The sequence below is a fragment of the Bufo bufo genome, chromosome 5 (assembly GCF_905171765.1).
Source record: "Bufo bufo chromosome 5, aBufBuf1.1, whole genome shotgun sequence".
NCBI classification, from domain to species: domain Eukaryota; kingdom Metazoa; phylum Chordata; class Amphibia; order Anura; family Bufonidae; genus Bufo; species Bufo bufo.
In genome coordinates, this window is record NC_053393.1 from 268,263,654 (window position 1) to 268,282,716 (window position 19,063).

Genomic DNA, 19,063 nt, shown 5'->3' on the forward strand with positions numbered 1-19,063 from the left:
GATGATACTCGCCTCCCGTCCTTATAAAATTAATATTTTCAGTCATAAGACTTGGAAAATCACTAATTTTATGGCAGACGGGAGGCTTGTATCATTGCAATTTTTAAGCTACAAGACAAGTTAAATATTATTATGATATCACAGACATAGAAATGTGAGGTTGAGGTCTATAATAGAAAGTTTTAAAAGTAGTGTCAGACGACCAGTCTGCTGTCTTAAGTATTTCGGTTAAAGAACCTCCTGATTGGGCTACTTTAGTTGTCATTGCGCTCCCGAGTAGAGTGGGCGCCAAATATAGAAGTGTCAATGCCAGCTAGTGACACTTTTTGTTTAACCCATCTGGCCAGAGTGGCTGAGGATACTGGCAAATAAGGGTGGCTAAAGGAAATCAGGAGTTGAGAAGAAGAAGAAGAACGGTAAAGTTCAGTCATTAGTTCGTAAGCTTTCAGACATCTGACTACACATAATTTTGGTTGAAGGGGAAAAGCTGGGTAAAAAAATAGAGTGAAGACCAGTTTTGGTACGGCGAGAAATGGGAAAAAAAGAACTCCTTGCGGTGAGTATTGGCTATGTGATATATCTAATGCACGAATGTTGGACATTCGTTTAAAAGATAAGACATAAAAGGACAGTCAGTTTAAAAGAAAGAAATTTGAGAGAAAGATCGTTATCATCCCAAGATGAAATAAAGTTAAGTAAAACAGACACATCCCATGTAGTCTGATATCTGGGCAAAAGGAGTCTTTTGAAACGAATACCCTTCATGAGTCGGCATATTAATGGGTGTTTACCCACGGGGATAGAATCAATGGGTAAGTGGGTAGAAGAGATGGCTGAACGATAAACGTTTATCATTCGATAAGCCTTGCCGGATTCAAAAGACTCAAAGGAAATTATGGATGTGGGATAAAGCAGCAGATATGGGATCCAGATGCCGTTGTGAGCACCAATGAACCCAAATTTTCCAGGCTGATCTGTAAGCAGATTTGGTACCTGGAGCCCAAGCTTCTGTGATGAGATATTTAGTGGATTGTGAAAGTTCTGAACTAGATGTTGGCCGGATATCAACCAAACCACTAGAGAAAGAAAACCCGATAGAAGGAGAGGGTGGCAATTCCCCGATGGGTCTGTAAGAGTGGATTGGTGGGATGGAAGGATCCTCGGAATGTCTATCGTCAGTCCCAGTAATTGAGGAAACCATGATTGAGTGGTCCACCACTGGGTAATGAGAGCCACTGTAGCCTCCTGGTGTAGGACCTGAAGAAGAACTCTCAGTATGAGAGAAAAAGGAGGGAAAGCATACAGAATTCCTTGAGGCCATGATTGACGAAATGCATCCACCCTCAGAGCTTCCGGATCCGGACGCCAACTGAAGAAATTAGGGATCTGGCAATTGAGTCGGGATGCAAATAGATCTATTTGGAGAGGACCCCAAACAGCATCTATCTCTATCTCTGAAAATCAGTGGATCTAATCTCCAATCGCTAGAGTCGGATAGATAACGAGAATTCCAATCCGCCACTGAATTGGAAATTCCTGGAATATATTCCGCTCTCAGGACAATGTTCTTGTCCAAACAAAAATGACAAAAGTCTCTGGCAATATCCGCTAACGTTTTGGATTTGGGACCGCCCAGATGGTTCATGTATTGAACCACCGATATGTTGTCCACTCTGAGAAGAACACAACAGTTGGAATTGTGTTTTGTGAAACTCTTCAAGGCTAAAGAGCTGGCTAAAAGTTCTAGGCAATTGATATGGAGTGAAGATTCGGTTTCTGACCATCTCCCTCCTGTGAATAATGGGCCGCAACGAGCGCCCCAGCCGAGAAGACTCGCATCCGATTCTATCACTAAGTCTGGATTGGAAGTGAAAATCACTTTCCCGTTCTATTCTTGAACATGATGGAGCCCCTAAGTTAATTCTTCCTTGGCGTCTGCAGATAACGGAATCTGATCTGAATATTTCAGGCCTTCTCTGAGATGTTGAGACTTTAGTCTCTGGAGAGCTCTGTAGTGGAGAGGTGCAGGGAAAATTGCTTGGATTGAAGTAGAAAGTAACCCTACGATGCGAGCAAGTTTTCTTAAAGATATTAGTTCTTTGGACAGTATAGCACAAATTTATTTGCAAATCGTATGCAACTTCCTAGCTGGAAGGCTTAATAGGTCTAATCGAGTATTTATAAGGAATCCTAAGAATTCCAGTTCTTTTGAAGGAATCAAAACTGATTTCTAGTGGTTTATAAAGGAAACCCAAATCTGTAAGGAGAGTTATGGTCCAATGTAGGTGTCGTTGAATGAGTTCGAGGGTAGAGGCCATGATCAATATATCCTCCAGATATATGATTAGTCGAACCCCTCGACTTCTGAGAAGTGCCACCACAGGCTTCATCAATTTGGTGAAGCACCATAGGGCCAAATAAAGGCAAGTAAATAGCGATTTTTGTTCCTTCCATAGAAACTAGAGAAAATGGTGGAAAAAAGGGTGAATGGGGACAGTAAGATATGCATCTTTTAAGTCTATCTTCACTAACCAGTCGTTGTGAAGTAGAAGGTCCCGTAGAAGATGGATACCTTTCATCTTGAAATGTTAGGAAATTGTTGAGTAAATTTATCACCGGTCTGTGACCGCCATCTTTTTTCTTGACCAGGAATATGTTGCTTATAAAACCTGGTGTTCGGTATGGGACAGGAATTATTGCTTGTTTTTGAAATAATTCCTCTATTTCTGTTTGAACCAGTTGTTTGTCTATTTTGGAAAAACGTATCTGGTGAGGCAGATGTATCTGTATTGGATTTGTAGTGAAATCCAGTTGATATCCCATTACAGTATTGAGTACCCAGTGGTCGGATGTTATCTTTGACCAGACGTGGGAAGGAAAAATATTGGATCCTGCCCCCTAGTGGTATCATAGATAGATGAGAAACCTTGAGGCTTACCTGTGGAAGGGTGAGATCTGGGAAATCCTCTGTTACCATGTGCTCTCCAAGGTCTTCCTCTGGTTGGGAAGAATGGGGGAGGCTGGTAGGGTGTTGGTTAGTATTGAACCCTCTATTGAGGCACGTTGGGGCCTTTGTTGTATGAATGAGGGACTTGAGTCTGGCCGGGAAAGCGGCCCTTTCCTCTCCCGGCCTTTCCAAAAACACGAGGATTAAAAATCCTTTTAAGAGATGTCTGGGCTTTGTCAAGGGAATTAAAAAGCCCTACATATTTATTGAGATCTTTTAAAAAAGAATCTCCAAATAAAACACCCTCACTTGAAGGATCTGGGTTATTATGTGCCAGGTGGACTAGCTGTGGATCTAGGCGCATCAATACAGACTTACGCCTTTCAGAGCACATTCCTACATTGGTATTCCCTAGAATACACATAGCTCTCTGTGCCCAGCCACGTAACACTTCTGTGTTATCTGGTTCACCAGTAGATGTAGATTGTTCTGTCATATTCATTATTTTGGTCAGTGGACCTAATAAATCCAATAATTTATCTTGGATAGATTTGAAAGATCTATCTATCCCCTTTTTTGGGTGCTTTCCTGTTTTCAATAAATACTTAGAGAGGGCCGGATCAATATCTGGCGTAACGGCTGCTTTAGAAGGTAAAGTCGGGCGAGGGCACTCTGCCCTAAGTTTGTTGCGATCAACCTTATCCAGAGGTTTATTTACTAGGGATGCAACATACTTTGCTACTCGGGGTAGCGGAGCCCAATCCCCTGATCTGGGCTGTTTTATTTGGCTTGGTGTAAAAAAGGGTAAACCCTGAGTATCTAATATAACTGAACCAGAATTTTCTGGTATAGGGGATTCTTCATCCAAACAATCATATTCAGCCTCCTCACTATCATAAGCATATTCCGTATCTGTAGAATTAGACGCCGCGGATGATTCCTGGCTAGAGTAATCAACATATGAATCCGGCTTATTGCGTCTAGAAGATGTATGTGCCCGCTTAAGACATTCTTCCTCTGGAGCAGAGGGTCTAGAACGTGAGGGGAGAGATTGTTTGGTTGGACCACCGTGGTGATACGGGGTCTTAGAAATATTTATACTTTCTCCTGCCATATATTTAGTAGGAGAGTCATCATTGTCCGTAATTTGAGTTGCTCTAAAGAATCCATAGCCTGAATGTGTGACTGTGTGATTGCTTGTGAGTAGGGTTGAGCAAACCCGAACTGCAATGTTCGGGTTCGTACTGAACTTCAGGATTTCTGGACCCCAGACCCGAACCCGAACTTTTCAGTAAAAGTTAGAGTTCGGCGAGTTAATGGCACATTTTGAAAGGCTGCAGAGCAGCAGCCAATCAACAAGCATTTAAATCGTGTGTCCTTAGAAGCCACCACAGCCATGCCTACTAATGGCATGGCTGTGATTGGCCAGTGCAGCATGTAACCCAGCCTCTATATAAGCTGGAGTCACGTAGCGCTGCAAATTACTCTGCTCTTATTAGTGTAGGGATAGGATGCTGCTGCTGTGAGGGAGAGAATAGGAAAGAATCTTTTATCAGAAGTGCTTTTATCAGCGATTCTGTTTTGTGGGTGCAGTGCACAATATTTTTACCCTGCCCTGAGCCCAGTGACACAGAAAAAGAACTTTCATCCGTCTGTTAGGTGGGCGGTGGCGGCAATTTTATGCAAGTTCAGTGCACCAGCACAGCATATTTGCATTTGTGACAGTCAAGTGCAAGCTTGAAATACTGCGATTATATTCTGGGTTTAAAAAAATAAAAATCACCCATTTTTTGCAAGACCCTACATCTGGGGCCTTTGCTGCATTTGGAAAAACACTCATTTTTGTCAATACCCTACATCTCTGGCCTTTGCTGTATCTGTCACTGTGAAATACAAGCTTGAAATACTGCAATAATATTATGGGTTTAAAAAAACACCCATTTTTGGCAAGACCCTACATATGGGGCCTTTGCTGCATGTCACTGAAATGCAAGCTTGAAATACTGAAATAATATTCTGGGTTTATAAAAAACACCCATTTTTGGCAATACCCTACATCTGGGGCCTTTGCTGCATTTGTCAGTGAAATACAAGCGTTAGATATGCTGTTATATTTCGGTTATTAAAAAAAAAAACACCCATTTTGGGCAAGATAATAAATTTGCAGCCTTTGCTGCATTTGTCACAGTGAATGGTCATGGTGCTTTTGGTGGAGCTCCTGTTGCAGGGAGAGGACATGGTCGATCTGTGCCAGCTACACGCACAAGTGAAACACCTTCCTTAGGTGCGGGTAGGCGACAGAACCATCAGCATTATTTGGTCGGGCTGAATGCTGCTCTATGAATGGTGAGGCCAGAACAAGTACAGGCGATAGTAGATTGGTTGGCTGACAGTGCCTCCAGTTCCTTCACATTGTCTCCCACCCAGTCTACTGCTGAAAGATCAGAGTTGGCACCTGCAGCCCATGTCCATCAGTCCTTCACCACACCCCCTTGCAAATCAGTCAAGCAGTCTGAGCCCCAAGTCATGGAGCAGTCTCTTATGCTTTTTGATGACTCTGCTAGCAGGGTTTCCCAGGGCCATCCACATAGCCCTGCCCCAGAAGTGGAAGAGATTGAGTGCACCGAAGACCAACCACTTATGTTTCAGGATGAGTACATAGGAGGACCACCGCAGCACGTCTCGGATGATGACGAAACACAGGTGCCAACAGTTGTGGCTTTTTGCAGTGTGCAAACAGACAAGGAGGGAAGGGGTGAAGACTGGGTGGAAGATGATGAGGAGGACTATGAGGTCCTAGACCCCACATGGAATCAAGGTCATGCGAGTGACCTGTGTAGTTCGGAGGAAGAAGCGGTGGTCGCACAGAGCCAACAGCACAGCAGAAGAGAGGGAGCAGGGTGCAAAAGCGGAGCGGCTGTCCCCTTGACAGTATGCCTGCTACTGCCCACCACACCAAGGGACCGAGCACACCAAAGCCAGCTCCAAGGAGTTCCCTGGCTTGACAGTTCTTTAATGTGCTGACGTCAAGACACGAGAAATTTGCACTCTGTGCAATCAGAGCCTGAAGTGAGGCATAAACGTTCTCAACCTAAGCACAACCTGCATGAACAGGCATCTAAGTGCAAATCACGAGCTGCAGTGGAGCAGACACCTCAAAAACAAAGGAAGGTTTCTGGCTCCTCCTGCTTCCTCTTCTGCTGCAGTCTCGGCCTCTTCATCCACCTCTGGAGTGACAGTGGCACCTGCCACCCTGCAAACAGAGGATCTGCCAGCAACGCCACCACCTGGGTCACCAAGCATCTCCACAATGTCCCATCTCCCAAACACTGGAGTGAAAGAGGAAGTACCCCCCTACCCAGTAGTGCTGTATAAATCATCAAACTAGGCCTCACATGCACATGGGGCTCTTTCTCTTCTGAACACTGCAGTATGCCCAACAGTAGTTTATGACCCCATAGAGGTATTATTGTTCTTGGGAAAAATCATGTAACAAAATTTGAGGTGTTTTTTCTGCTATTTCCACTGACAATTAAACATTTAAGGCTAAAAATACATATAATTGAAATACAATGTAATTTTTAATTTCATGTCACAATCTTAAATTCTATGAAGCATTTGTAAAGGTCAAGCCAATCACTATACTCCTAGTTGAATTATTTGAAGGGTTTACTTTCCAAAATGGGGTAATTTTTTGCAGATTTACACTGTACTGGTAGCTCAGGGGCTGTGCAAATGCGACATGGCACCTGAGAACCAATTCAACGAAACCTGTCCTCCAAAAGCCATATGGCGCTTCTTCCCTTCTGAGCCCTGCGGAGTGCCCATGCAACAGTTTATGGTCACATATGCAGTATTGCCATAATTAGAACAAAATGGGTAGGAAATTGTGGAGCGATTTTCTTTTCTTACCCCTTGTAAAAATGTAAAATATAGGGCTAAAGCCCTATATTTTCAGCCAAGTATTTCTAAATTCTATGAAACGCCTGTTGGGTCAAAAAAAAAAAAATCTGGCTGAAGAGACATTTTATTTGAAAAAACTTCTAAAGCCCCTTGCAGACGAGCGTGTCCAGATTAGGTCCGGATGCGTTGCGTCTGCGATCAGGGAAAATCGTGCGAGTAGGTACGCAATTGCAGTCAGTTTTAACTGCAATTGCGTTCCGATGTTCAGTTTTTATCGAGCGGATGCAATGCGTTTTGCACGCGCGCGATAAAAAAACTGACTGCGGTACCAAGACCCGAACCCGGACTTCTTCACTGAAGTTTGGGTTTGGTATTCTGTATATTTTATTATTTTCCATTATAACATGGTTTATAAGGGAAAATAATAGCATTCTTAATACAGAATGCTTACTAAAATGTGGCTTTAGGGGTTAAAAAAATAATAATTATTAACTCACCTCATCCTGTTGTTCGCACAGCCGGCATCTTCTTCTTTCTTCTCCCTTCAGGACCTGACAAAGGACCTTTGATGATGTAATCGCGCTCACCACGTGAGCTGCGCGAACAACTGGATGAGGTGAATTTTTATTTTATTTTTTTTAACCCCTAAAGCCACATTTTAGTAAGCATTCTGTATTAGGAATGTTATTATTTTCCCTTATAACCATGTTATAAGGGAAAATAACAAAGTAAATTGACTTATCAATTTACTTACATCATCTCCTAGCAACCATGCGTGAAAATCGTACCGCATCAGCACTTGCTTGTGGATGCTTGCAATTTTCACGCAGACCCATTCATTTCTGTGGGGCCTGTGTTGCGTGAAAAACACAGAATTTAGAACATGCTGTGATTTTCACGCAACGCACAAGTGATGTGTGAAAATCACAGCTCATCTGAACAGCCCCATTGAAGTGAATGGGTCCAGATTCAGTGCGGGTGCAATGCGCTGACCTCACGCATTGCACCCGCACTGAATTCTCACCCGTATGAAAGGGGCCTAACACTTGTGGGGTCAAAGTGCTCACTACACCCCTTGAGAAATTTCTGGAGGGGTGTAGTTTCCAAAATGGGATCACTTTGAGTTTTTGTTTTTTTTACTATTGCAGAATATTATAAAAATAAAATGGTTTTTAAAAATATGAAAACACAAAAATATTTTAAAAAAAATTATTTTTTACCAACCATTTAGCAATTTTGCATGTAAAAATAAACAATAGGAAATAAACATAATTGATATTGCTACATCTGAAAATGTCAGAACTTCTAAAATATAAAAATATTTATAAAAAATAAAAAATTGTTGATAGATTTTTTGATCATCTCACCACTCCAAAAAAATTGAATCAAAAGTGATTAAGTCATACGTGCCCCAAAATTGTAACAAAAAAAACTACAGTTCACCCTGCTATAAAACCACCCAAATAACTCAAATACCAAATAAGGCCTCTTTCACACTACCATATGGCTATTTCAGTGTTTTGCGGTCCGTTTTTCACGGATCCGTTCAGTTTTTTGTTTCCGTATGGCATATACAGTATACAGTAATTACATAGAACAAATTGGGCTGTGCATAACATTTTCAATAGATGGTTCCGCAAAAAACAGAACGGATACGGAAGACATACAGATGCATTTCTGTATGTATTCCGTTTTTTTTTTTGACCCATTTTTTTGACCCATTGACTTTAATGGAGCCACAGAAAGTGATTTGCGGCCAAATATAGGACATGTTCTATCTTTGCACGGAACGGAGATACGGAAAGCATACCTTTTTTTTGCGGACCCATTGAAATGAATGGTTCCGTACACAGAACGTAAAAGTTGGCCAGAAAAACAAAAACGGTAGTGTGAAAGAGGCCTAAGATATCTTCGCAGACACGATTATAATGTCCAAACTCTTGCTTTATTTCAGACCTTTAGCAAAAGCACAGGTTACGAAGTCGTAGCTTCAACTTATCACATGTAACATCCACACAAAATAACAAACGCTTGCCCGGCTAGGCTCTAACTAAACATAAGCGTATCCCTGACTCACCTAGAGAGCCCTGTTCACACATGGAACACAAATGCGGCTTTCCTCAGCCATTCAGTCCAGCAACCTCCAGGCTGTGACACTTCAATACCTTTTGGGGGATTATGGCCCAGTAGTCCTCCCGATTCTGGCCTCGTGATCCTTGTTTCACAGGGGTCACCGCGTCCCCCAAAGTTCAGGCTATCGCCTAGCCTCGTGGCCCCTCAGCCCACCCGGCTGAGACCACTCACACAGAGCCTCACCAGGACTCTGCTTCACAAGAAACTCCAGAGTGAGAGGATTAAATAGGATCCCTGGACATGAGCATGCCTCAAGTCCCGGACTGGAACCTGGGGAAACAACACCTAAATGTTCACATTGCCACAATATATATATATATATATATATATATATAAATATATATATAAAACAAAAGAAAACATGGCAGAATTATTATAATTTATTTTCAATTTTGCCCCACAAACAATCATATTCCACTATATGCAAAGTGAAGTTTTTCGGTTCTGCCAATTTTTTATTATGATGGATTCACAAACTAACTTTACAACATTTTTATGTGTTTTCATTGTAATGTACATTTATGGCGCTTCAGGATGTAATTTGCCGCCCAGCGCCATACATGTACAGGCGCCTGGTTGTTTCTGACAGCTGAACACCTGCTTTGTATACATAAATCCAGACGCATTAACCCTTTCTATGCCACAGTCTGACTGCTGCATGTACAGGGTTTGCGGAAGGAGGGGGCTCCCTACCTGTCCGCATCTGGTCCCCGCAGGGTCACTGCGGTGACGGGGACCAGATGGCTGGGAAGGCCAGCCTCCTGGGTCTCACAGACAGGCAGGCTGTCAGTGTGTTACACTAGTAAAACACTGACAGTCAATGCATTACAATACACATGTATTATAATGCATTATAAAGTGGATCAGACCCCGTATAAGTTGAAGTCCCACAGTGGGACAAAAATAAAAAGTAAAAAAAAAAGTGTTTTTACATAATAGAAGTTCCAAGTAAAAATAGCGCCCTTTTCCCATAATTAAGTCTCATAAAATTGTAAAAAAAAAAATTGACATATTAGGTATCAATGCATCCACATCGATCGGATCACATGATCCACCCCATCAGGTGAATGCTGTAAAAAAAAAAAACTAAATAAAAATGGTGCTAAAACAACTATTTTCAGCTTGAATCACCAAAAGTGAACAAAATGTCATATGTATCCCAAAATGAGCCCCTACCTAAGACAATCCCCCCAAAAATATCAAATATCAAAAAATATTGCATTTCAGAAAATGGCAACAGAAAAAACAAGATTCTTTCTTCTGAAAAATGCTATTACTCTGTAAAACGTAATAAATATAAAAAAACTAGACATATTAGGTATTGCCGCATCCGTAATGACCGGCTCTATAAAAATATCACATGATCCAACCCATTAGGTGTATGCTGTAAAAATAAATAAATTAAAACATTTCTAGAACAGGCATTTTTTGGTCACCTCACCTTACAAAATGCCTAATATCAAGTGATCAAAAAGTAGGTACCAATGAAAACATCACCTCATCCTACCTAAGACAATCGCCCCAAAAATAAATATATTATGGCTTTCAGAAAATGGCGAGGCAAAAACATGATTTTTTGCTATAAAAATGCTTTGTGTAAGCCAGTTTTTTGCGTTCCGTATACAGTCCGTATACGGAATTATTCATTTCAATGGTTCCGCCCAAAAAAACAGAATGTACTCTGTATGCATTCCGTTTCCGTATTTCCGTTTTTCCATTCCGTTGAAAGATAGAACATGTCCTATTATTGCCCAATTTTTTCTATGTAATTACTGTATACTGTATATGCCATACGGAAAAACGGAATGGAAAAGGAAATAAAACGGAAACAAAAAATGGAACAACGGATCTGTGAAGGAGAAGGAGGAGTATTTATTGTTTGTTTTTCTCACTTCCTGTGAAGGGGGCACATCTGGGCATAACCACTGTGAAGGGGGCACTGGGCACATATCTTGGCATATCCACCGTAAGAGGGCACATATCTTGGCATATCTACTATGAAGGGGCACACATCTTGGCATATCAACTGTGAGGGGGCACATATTTTGGGATATCTACTGTATAAGGGGCGCATATCTTGGCATATGTACTGTGAGGGGGCACATATCTTGGCATATCTACTGTGAGAGGGCACATATCTTGGCATATATATTGTGAGGAGGCACATATCTTGGCATATCTACTATGAAGGGGGCAAATCTTGGCATATCTACTGTGAGGGGGCACATATCTGTGAGTAGATCTGAGAGACTGAAACACTGGGTAGAAAATGAAAGTAGGCACATAAGAACGGATTCACATATATCCGCTCTATAGCATGCTCTGTGTAAGGTATTTTATCTATAATACATGCAGTTACATTGCTGTAAGCGCCGTTCAAAATGCCACAAGGGGGTCCACTGGGACTTTATCGCCCAAGGGCCCACATGAACCTGGAGCAGCCCCTGGTCCCTACAGCCGTTTACTACCACATATGAGGTGTTGCCATATTCAGAAGAAAATGGGTAACATTATGGGGTGCTTTTTCTCATGTTGCCCCTTGCAAAAATGAAAAGCAACATTTTATTGGAAGAAATTACATTTTAATTTTCACAGCCAAGTGTTTCTAAATTCCATAAACGCCCATGGGGTCAAATTGCTCAGTACACCCCTTACTAAATTCCTTAAGGGGAGTAGTTTCCAAAAGGGTGTCACTTTTTGGGATTCCACTGTAGAGGTACATCAGGGTCTCTTCAAATTCAATATGTTGCCCAAAAACCTTTTCAACAAAATCTGCCCTCCAAAAACCATATGGTGCTCGTTTGCTTCTGACTACTACCATGTGCCCATAAAGCAGTTTATGACCACAAATGGGGTGTTTATAAACTGCAGAATCAGCATAATTAATATTGAGGTTTATTTTGCTGTTAACCCTTGCTGTGTTGCAAGAAAAAAATGTATTAACATAAAAAAATCTGCAAAAAAATAACATTTTTACATTTCGCCTCCATTTTCCTTTAATTCTTCTGGAACACCTCAAGGGTTAACAAAGTTTGTACCATCAGTTTTTAATAATTTGAGCTGTGTATTTTCTAAAATGGGGTCATTTATAGGTGGATTATATTACGTAAGCCCCTCAAAATCACTTTATAACTGAATTTGTGCTTTAAAAAATGGTTTTGGAATTTTTCATGAAAATTTCAAAACATTTTCAAAAATTCTAAGCATTCTATGTCCTAAAAATAAATAAAATGACATTCACAAAATTATGCCAACATAAAGTAGACATATGTGGAATGTTGATTGATAATTATTTTATGAGATATTACTATCTATCTGTCCAAATGTCCTGAACCTTTTTTCAATAAATAAAGGAAAATAATATTGTCCCAAATTTACAGCTAACATGAAGTAAAATGTGTCAAAAGTCTGCCTACACATTGTAAGCTGCATGCTTTGGGTATGGAGATTTTTATAGTGTTTTGTCCTATAGGCTGTACTGTATAGGACTTGAAAAACACTAGAAAAAAAGTTTTAGATTTTACAAATGAAAGAAAACAACTAAAAATGCTTGTAAGAAACCCTTTCAAAAATATTTGCCATGTAATGCCAGGATGTATATTATCAACTGTTAAGAATATTTTATTCTTATATTTCTAGTTTTCCAACAATTTCTATCTATATTAACTACCGTATTTTTCACTTTCTAAGACGCTCTTTCCCCCCCAAAAGTGGGGGGGAAATGGCAGTGCGTCTTATAAAGCGATTGGTGCGCTTGTTAAATGTCTGACACTGATACATTGCCGGCCGCTATGCTGCACAGCGCAGCCTGCGATGTATCAGCGGGGAGGGAGGAGGGGCTGGAGGCCGGCAACTGCTGTTTCACTCGTGGAGGGGCCTGGTGCAGTCACTGTACTCCATTACCCTGGGCCCCTCTCACAGCAGTTTTCATATGTAAAGTCCATTCATGTAATCTTCTTCAATAGTGATGAGCTGCAGGAGTAATATTTCGCGAATATGTGGTAGAATATTCGTCATATATTCGCAAATATTTGTATTCGAGATTAAATCTGCAATGTAAAAATTGCGTAAGATTATTTTCGTGATTGTGAAAAATCTGCAATGAAAAAATCACGTAATGAGAAGTGGCTCAAAAACGAATATATAGCACTATAGAATATAGTGCTATATATTAGTTTTTTAGAATATTCGTCATTTTTTCCATCTGAAGTGAGCAGTCATTGGCCCACAAGCAACTTAAGCTGGTAGGAATCATGACTTCAGATGGAAAAAAATGACGAATAGAATATAGTGCTATATATTTGTTTTTTAGAATATTCATCCATCTGAAGTCTTGATTCCTCCCTGCTTAAGTTGCTTGTGGGCCAATGACTCATTGGCCCACAAGCAAGAAGCAGGGAGGAATCATGCTTTCAGATGGAACAAAATGACGAATATTCGATATAACGAATATATGGCACTATATTCAAAATATTCGCAAATTCTCGAAGTTGCGATATTCGCGATAACTATTCGTTCTCAACATTAATCTTCAAGCAGTGGCTCTGCTTTAAACTAGCGCAATCTTCTGTAGTAGTACTCACTATCAAAGCGGCAGGCAGGTGGGCAGTGTAACGTCACTCACTCATTCACGCTCCTGCTTCATTAATGAAATGGGAGAAGCGTGAATGAGCGAGTGACGTTTCACTGCCTGCCTGCCTGCAGCTTTGATAGTGAGTACTACTACAGAGGATTGTGCTAGTTTAAAGCAGAGCCACTGCTTGAAGATTATATGAATGGACTGTACATATGAAAACTGCTGTGAGCGGGGCCCGGTGCAGTCACTGTACTCCATTACATCGGGCCCCACTCACAGCAGTCTTTATATGTAAAATCTTTTTATGTAATGCTCCAGCAATAGCTCTGATTTCTTCTGTAACAGTACTCACTATCAAAGCAGTGGTCCGGCTGGCGCGTGACGTCACTCACTCAGTCATGCTCCTCCCACTTCATTAATGAAGCTGGCAGGAGCGTGACTGACTGAGTTACTTAACACTGCCGGATGGACAGCTGATTTGATAGTGATTACTGTTACAGAAGAAAGCAGAGCCATTGCTGGAGCATTACATAAAAAGATTTTACATATAAAGACTGCTGTGATCAGGGCCCGGTGGTGTAATGGGGGTCACTATTCAAACAGGGACAATATACTGTGACACATATGATACTGTGACCAGCATAAGATCATCTTATGCTGGTCACAGTATCATATGTGTCACAGTATATTGTCCCTGTGTGAAAAGAGACCCCCATTACATAAGATGCTATATGTGTGTCATCCACACATCCCCCACAGCAGTGTATCATCCACACATCCCTCATAACAGTGCATTATCCACAGATCCCCCATAACAGTGCATTATCCACAGATCCCCCATAACAGTGTGTCATCCACAGATCCCCCATAACAGTGTGTCATCCACAGATCCCCCATAACAGTGTGTCATCCACAGATCCCCATAACAGTGTCCTCCACAGATCTCCCCATAACTGTGTATCATCCACAGATCCCCCATAACAGTGTCATCCACAGATCTCCCCATAACTGTGTATCATCTACAGATCCCCCATAACAGTGCATCATCCACAGATCCCCTATAACAATGTCATCCACAGATCTTCCCATAACTCTGTATCATCTACAGATCCCCCATAACAGTGTCATCCACAGATCGCCCATATCAGTGTCCTTCACAGATCTCCCCATAACTGTGTATCATCTACAGATCGCCCAATAACATAAAATCCACCAAAAGCACACCTTTCGGTTCAAAATATATTTTTTCTTATTTTCCTCCTCAAAAATCTAGGTGCGTCTTATCATCAGGTGCGTCTTATGAAGCGAAAAATATGGTACATTTTATATATTAAAATAGTTTTCCTCTGTTCATTCTATAGGGAGAACGAAGAGGATCACTGGCTTTCATTCGCTCACCAAGCATGGAAAACATGGCTAATGTAGATTTTAGTAGCCCACATCCATCTGTTTCTGAACCATCTGTTTCCTACTTCTTGTAAGTTACATACATTTTTATTGTATATTATTTTCAATTGGAACAATAAGATTAATTATGAAATAATGAATGCAAATGTTTTGGAAGAAAAAGGATATACAATGTACCAATCACACAGACTAATATAACTGTTCCGTGATACAGTTGGTTATGTAGCAGTTTAAAAAACAAATTGTATTTTTTAAAAATCAACCTAAGCCAAAATCTTAAAAAGTTACCTATCTATATCAACTAGAAATTTCAATACATATAAAAAAAAATTAGCAGCTCTCCAGCTACAGAAGTAAAATTGTCATTAGGCTCTTTACACACAATACTCTATTTACTCCATACTTTTTTGGGGATTTTTTTTTTTTTATCGTGGAGAAATGTATTCCTGCAAGTATGTACTCCCATTGGTGATTTACTGTTATGGTGCCATGCCGTAACAAATTAAATAACTGCAATGTATATTTAGGCTGCGTTCATACACAGTCTGCTGCTGATTTTTGTTGGCATTTTCATTAGTGTAGACAGGAAGTCAGTTTCTCTATGTATTCATATGGGAGCCTCAATGTCAGTCTCATAGGAATGCACAGAGAAGTAACTGACTTCCTGTCGTGTCAGTTGGAGATAATAGAGTTGGTCACATGACACAGCTAAACATTAGAAGATTACATCATGTACCCTTCTAATAGGTCAGAGAATAAAAAATGTGGGAGTTCTTTAACTCCTTAAGGACACAGCCATATTTCACCTTAAGGACCAGGCCATTTTTTGCACTTTAAGTTCTGATAACTTTAAAACGCTTTTACTTATCCAGGCCATTCTGAGACTTTGTTTTTTCGTCACATATTGTACTTCACGACAGTGGTAAAATGAAGTAAAAAAAAAATTATTTTTATTTATAAAAAAATACAAAATTTACCAAAAATTTGGAAAAAATTTCAAATTTCCAAGTTTCAATTTCTCTACTTCTATAATACATAGTAATACCTCCAAAATTAGTTATTACTTTACATTCCCCATATGACTACTTCATGTTTGGATCATTTTGGGAATGACATTTTAGTTTTTTGGGATGTTACAAGGCTTAGAAGTTTAGAAGCAAATCTTAAAATTTTTCAGAAATTTTCAAAAACACAATTTTTAGGGATCAGTTTAGGTCTGAAGTCACTTTGTGAGGCTTACATAATAGAAACCACCCAAAAATGACCCCATTCTAGAAACCACACCCCTCAAGGTATTTAAAACTGATTTTATAAACGTCATTTACCCTTTAGGTGTTGCACAAGAGTTATTGGCAAATGGGAATGAAATTTGAGAATTAAAATTTTCTGGCAAATTTTCCATTTTAATCCATTTTTTCCAGTAACAAAGCAAGGGTTAACAGCCAAACAAAATGCTATATTTATTGCCCCGATTCTCTAGTTTGCAGAAACACCCCATATGTGGCGTAAACTACTGTACGGGCACACAGTAGGGCGTAGAGCGAAAGGTGCGCCGTATGGTTTTTGGAAGGCAGATTTTGCTGGACTGGTTTATTTACACCATGTCCCATTTGAAGCCCCCCTGATGCACCCCTAGAGTAGAAACTCCATAAAAGTGACCCCATTTTGGAAACTACAGGATAAGGCCTCTTTCACACTACAGTATTTTGCGTTCAGTATACTGGACGTTTTTTGAGTTCAGTATACGGAACAGATACTGAACCATTCATTTCAATGGTTCAGCAAAAAATACTGAAGTGTCTCCGTGTGCATTCCGTTTCAGTATTTCAGTATTTCCGTGCCGTGGAAAGATAGAACATGTCCTATGTTTGTCCGCAAATCATGGTCCGTGGCTCCATTAAAGTCAATGGGTCCGCAAAAAAACGGAATGCATACGGAAGGCATCCGTATGTCATCCGTATGTCATCCGTTTTTTGCGGATCCGTCATTAACAAATGCTAGGCCCAGCCCACTGTGGCCATGTGTTTCTTGTTGCCAAACTTTGGCTGAGCACAAATACAGGTGGCTTCCATTTTTGATCCGTGAAAAACGGACCGTATACGGGAACCATACGGAAACCATACTGAAAGGTTTTTGCGGACATACTGAACGGAAACGGAGACACAACGGAACCCAAAAACGGGACAACGGATCCGTGAAAAACGGAACGCAAAACACTGAAATGGACATACTGTAGTGTGAAAGAGGCCTAAGGCCTCTTTCACACGACAGTATTTTGCGTTCAGTATACTGGACGTTTTTTGAGTTCAGTATACGGAACATATACTGAACCATTCATTTCAATGGTTCAGCAAAAAATACTGAAGTGTCTCCGTGTGCATTCCGTTTCAGTATTTCAGTATTTCCGTGCCGTGAAAAGATAGAACATGTCCTATTCTTGTCCGCAAATCACGGTGCTTGGCTCCATTCAAGTCAATGGGTCCGCAAAAAAAACTGAACACATACGGAAATGCATCCGTATGTCTTCCGTTTCCGTTCCGTTTTTTGCTGAACCATCTATTGAAAATGTTATGCCCAGCCCAATTTTAGCTATGTAATTACTGTATACTGTATATGCCATACGGAAAAACGGAACGGAAAAACGGAACAAAAACGGAAACACAACGGAAACAAAAAACGGAACAACGGATCCGTTTAAAACGGACCGCAAAACACTGAAAAAGACATACTGTCGTGTGAAAGAGGCCTAAGGTGGCGGTTTTGTTAGAACTATTTTTAGGGTACATATGATTTTTGGTTTATCTATATTACATTTTTGTGAGGCAAGGTTACCAGAAATAGAAATTCAAAATCTGCCTTCCAGAAACCATACGGCGTTCCTTTCCTTCTGCGCCCTGCCGTTTGGTCATACAGCAGTTTACGACCACATATGTGGTGTTTCTGTAAACTGCAGAATGAGGGTAATAAATATTAAGTTTTGTTTGGCTGTTAACCCTTACTTTGTTATTTGAAAAGAACTGATTAAAATGGAAAATTTGACAAAATATTATTTTTTTTTTTACCGTGTTCATATGAGGGGTTAGGGGGGGTATTTTTATAGAGAAGATTCTTATGGACACGGCGATACCTAATATGTCTACTTTTTATTTATTTATTTATGTTTTACACTATATTATCTTTTTCTAAACAAAAAAAAAACATTTTAGTATCTCCATAGTCTAAGTAAGGCCTCTTTCACACTACAGTATGTCCATTTCAGTGTTTTGCGTTCCGTTTTTCACGGATCCGTTGTCCCGTTTTTGGGTTCCGTTGTGTCTCCGTTTCCGTTCAGTATGTCCGCAAAAACCTTTCAGTATGGTTTCCGTATGGTTCCCGTATACGGTCCGTTTTTCACGGATCAAAAACGGAAGCCACCTGTATTTGTGCTCAGCCAAAGTTTGGCAACAAGAAACACATGGCCACAGTGGGCTGGGCCTAGCATTTGTTAATGACGGATCCGCAAAAAACGGATGACATATGGATGACATACGGATGCCTTCCGTATGCATTCTGTTTTTTTGCAGACCCATTGACTTTAATGGAGCCACGGACCGTGATTTGCGGACAAACATAGGACATGTTCTATCTTTCCACGGCACGGAAATACTGAAATACTGAAACGGAATGCACACGGAGACACTTCAGTATTTTTTGCTGAACCATTGAAATGAATGGTTCAGTATCTGTTCCGTATACTGAACTCAAAAAACGTCCAGTATACTGAACGCAAAATACTGTAGTGTGAAAGAGGCCTAAGGCCTAGTTCACACGAACGTTTTTTTTTGCGAGTGTACGGGCCGTTTTTTTGTGTTCCGTATACGGTCCGTATACGGATCCATTCATTTCAATGGTTCCGCCAAAAAAACGGAATGTGTTCCGTATGCATTCCGTTTCCGTATTTCCGTTTTTCCGTTCCGTTGAAAGATAGAGCTTGTCCTATATTTGGCCGTAAATCACGGGTCGTGGCTCCATTCAAGTCAATGGGTCCGCAAAAAAACGGAAATGCATCCGTATGTCTTCCGTTTCCGTTGCGTTTCCGTTGCGTTTTTTCTGAACCA

The 19,063-nt window shown here is 40.6% G+C and overlaps 1 protein-coding gene across 2 annotated transcripts in view; it reads left to right on the forward strand.

Moving 5' to 3' along the window:
* The window catches only part of SLC9A3 (solute carrier family 9 member A3), a 481,978-nt gene that overhangs the window by 355,228 nt on the left and 107,687 nt on the right, over positions 1 to 19,063 (forward strand). For both annotated transcript variants that reach the window (XM_040433112.1, XM_040433113.1), the window contains one exon: positions 14,921 to 15,036. In XM_040433112.1, the coding sequence (XP_040289046.1) occupies positions 14,921 to 15,036 (116 nt within the window). The remainder of the gene's footprint in view (positions 1 to 14,920; positions 15,037 to 19,063) is intronic.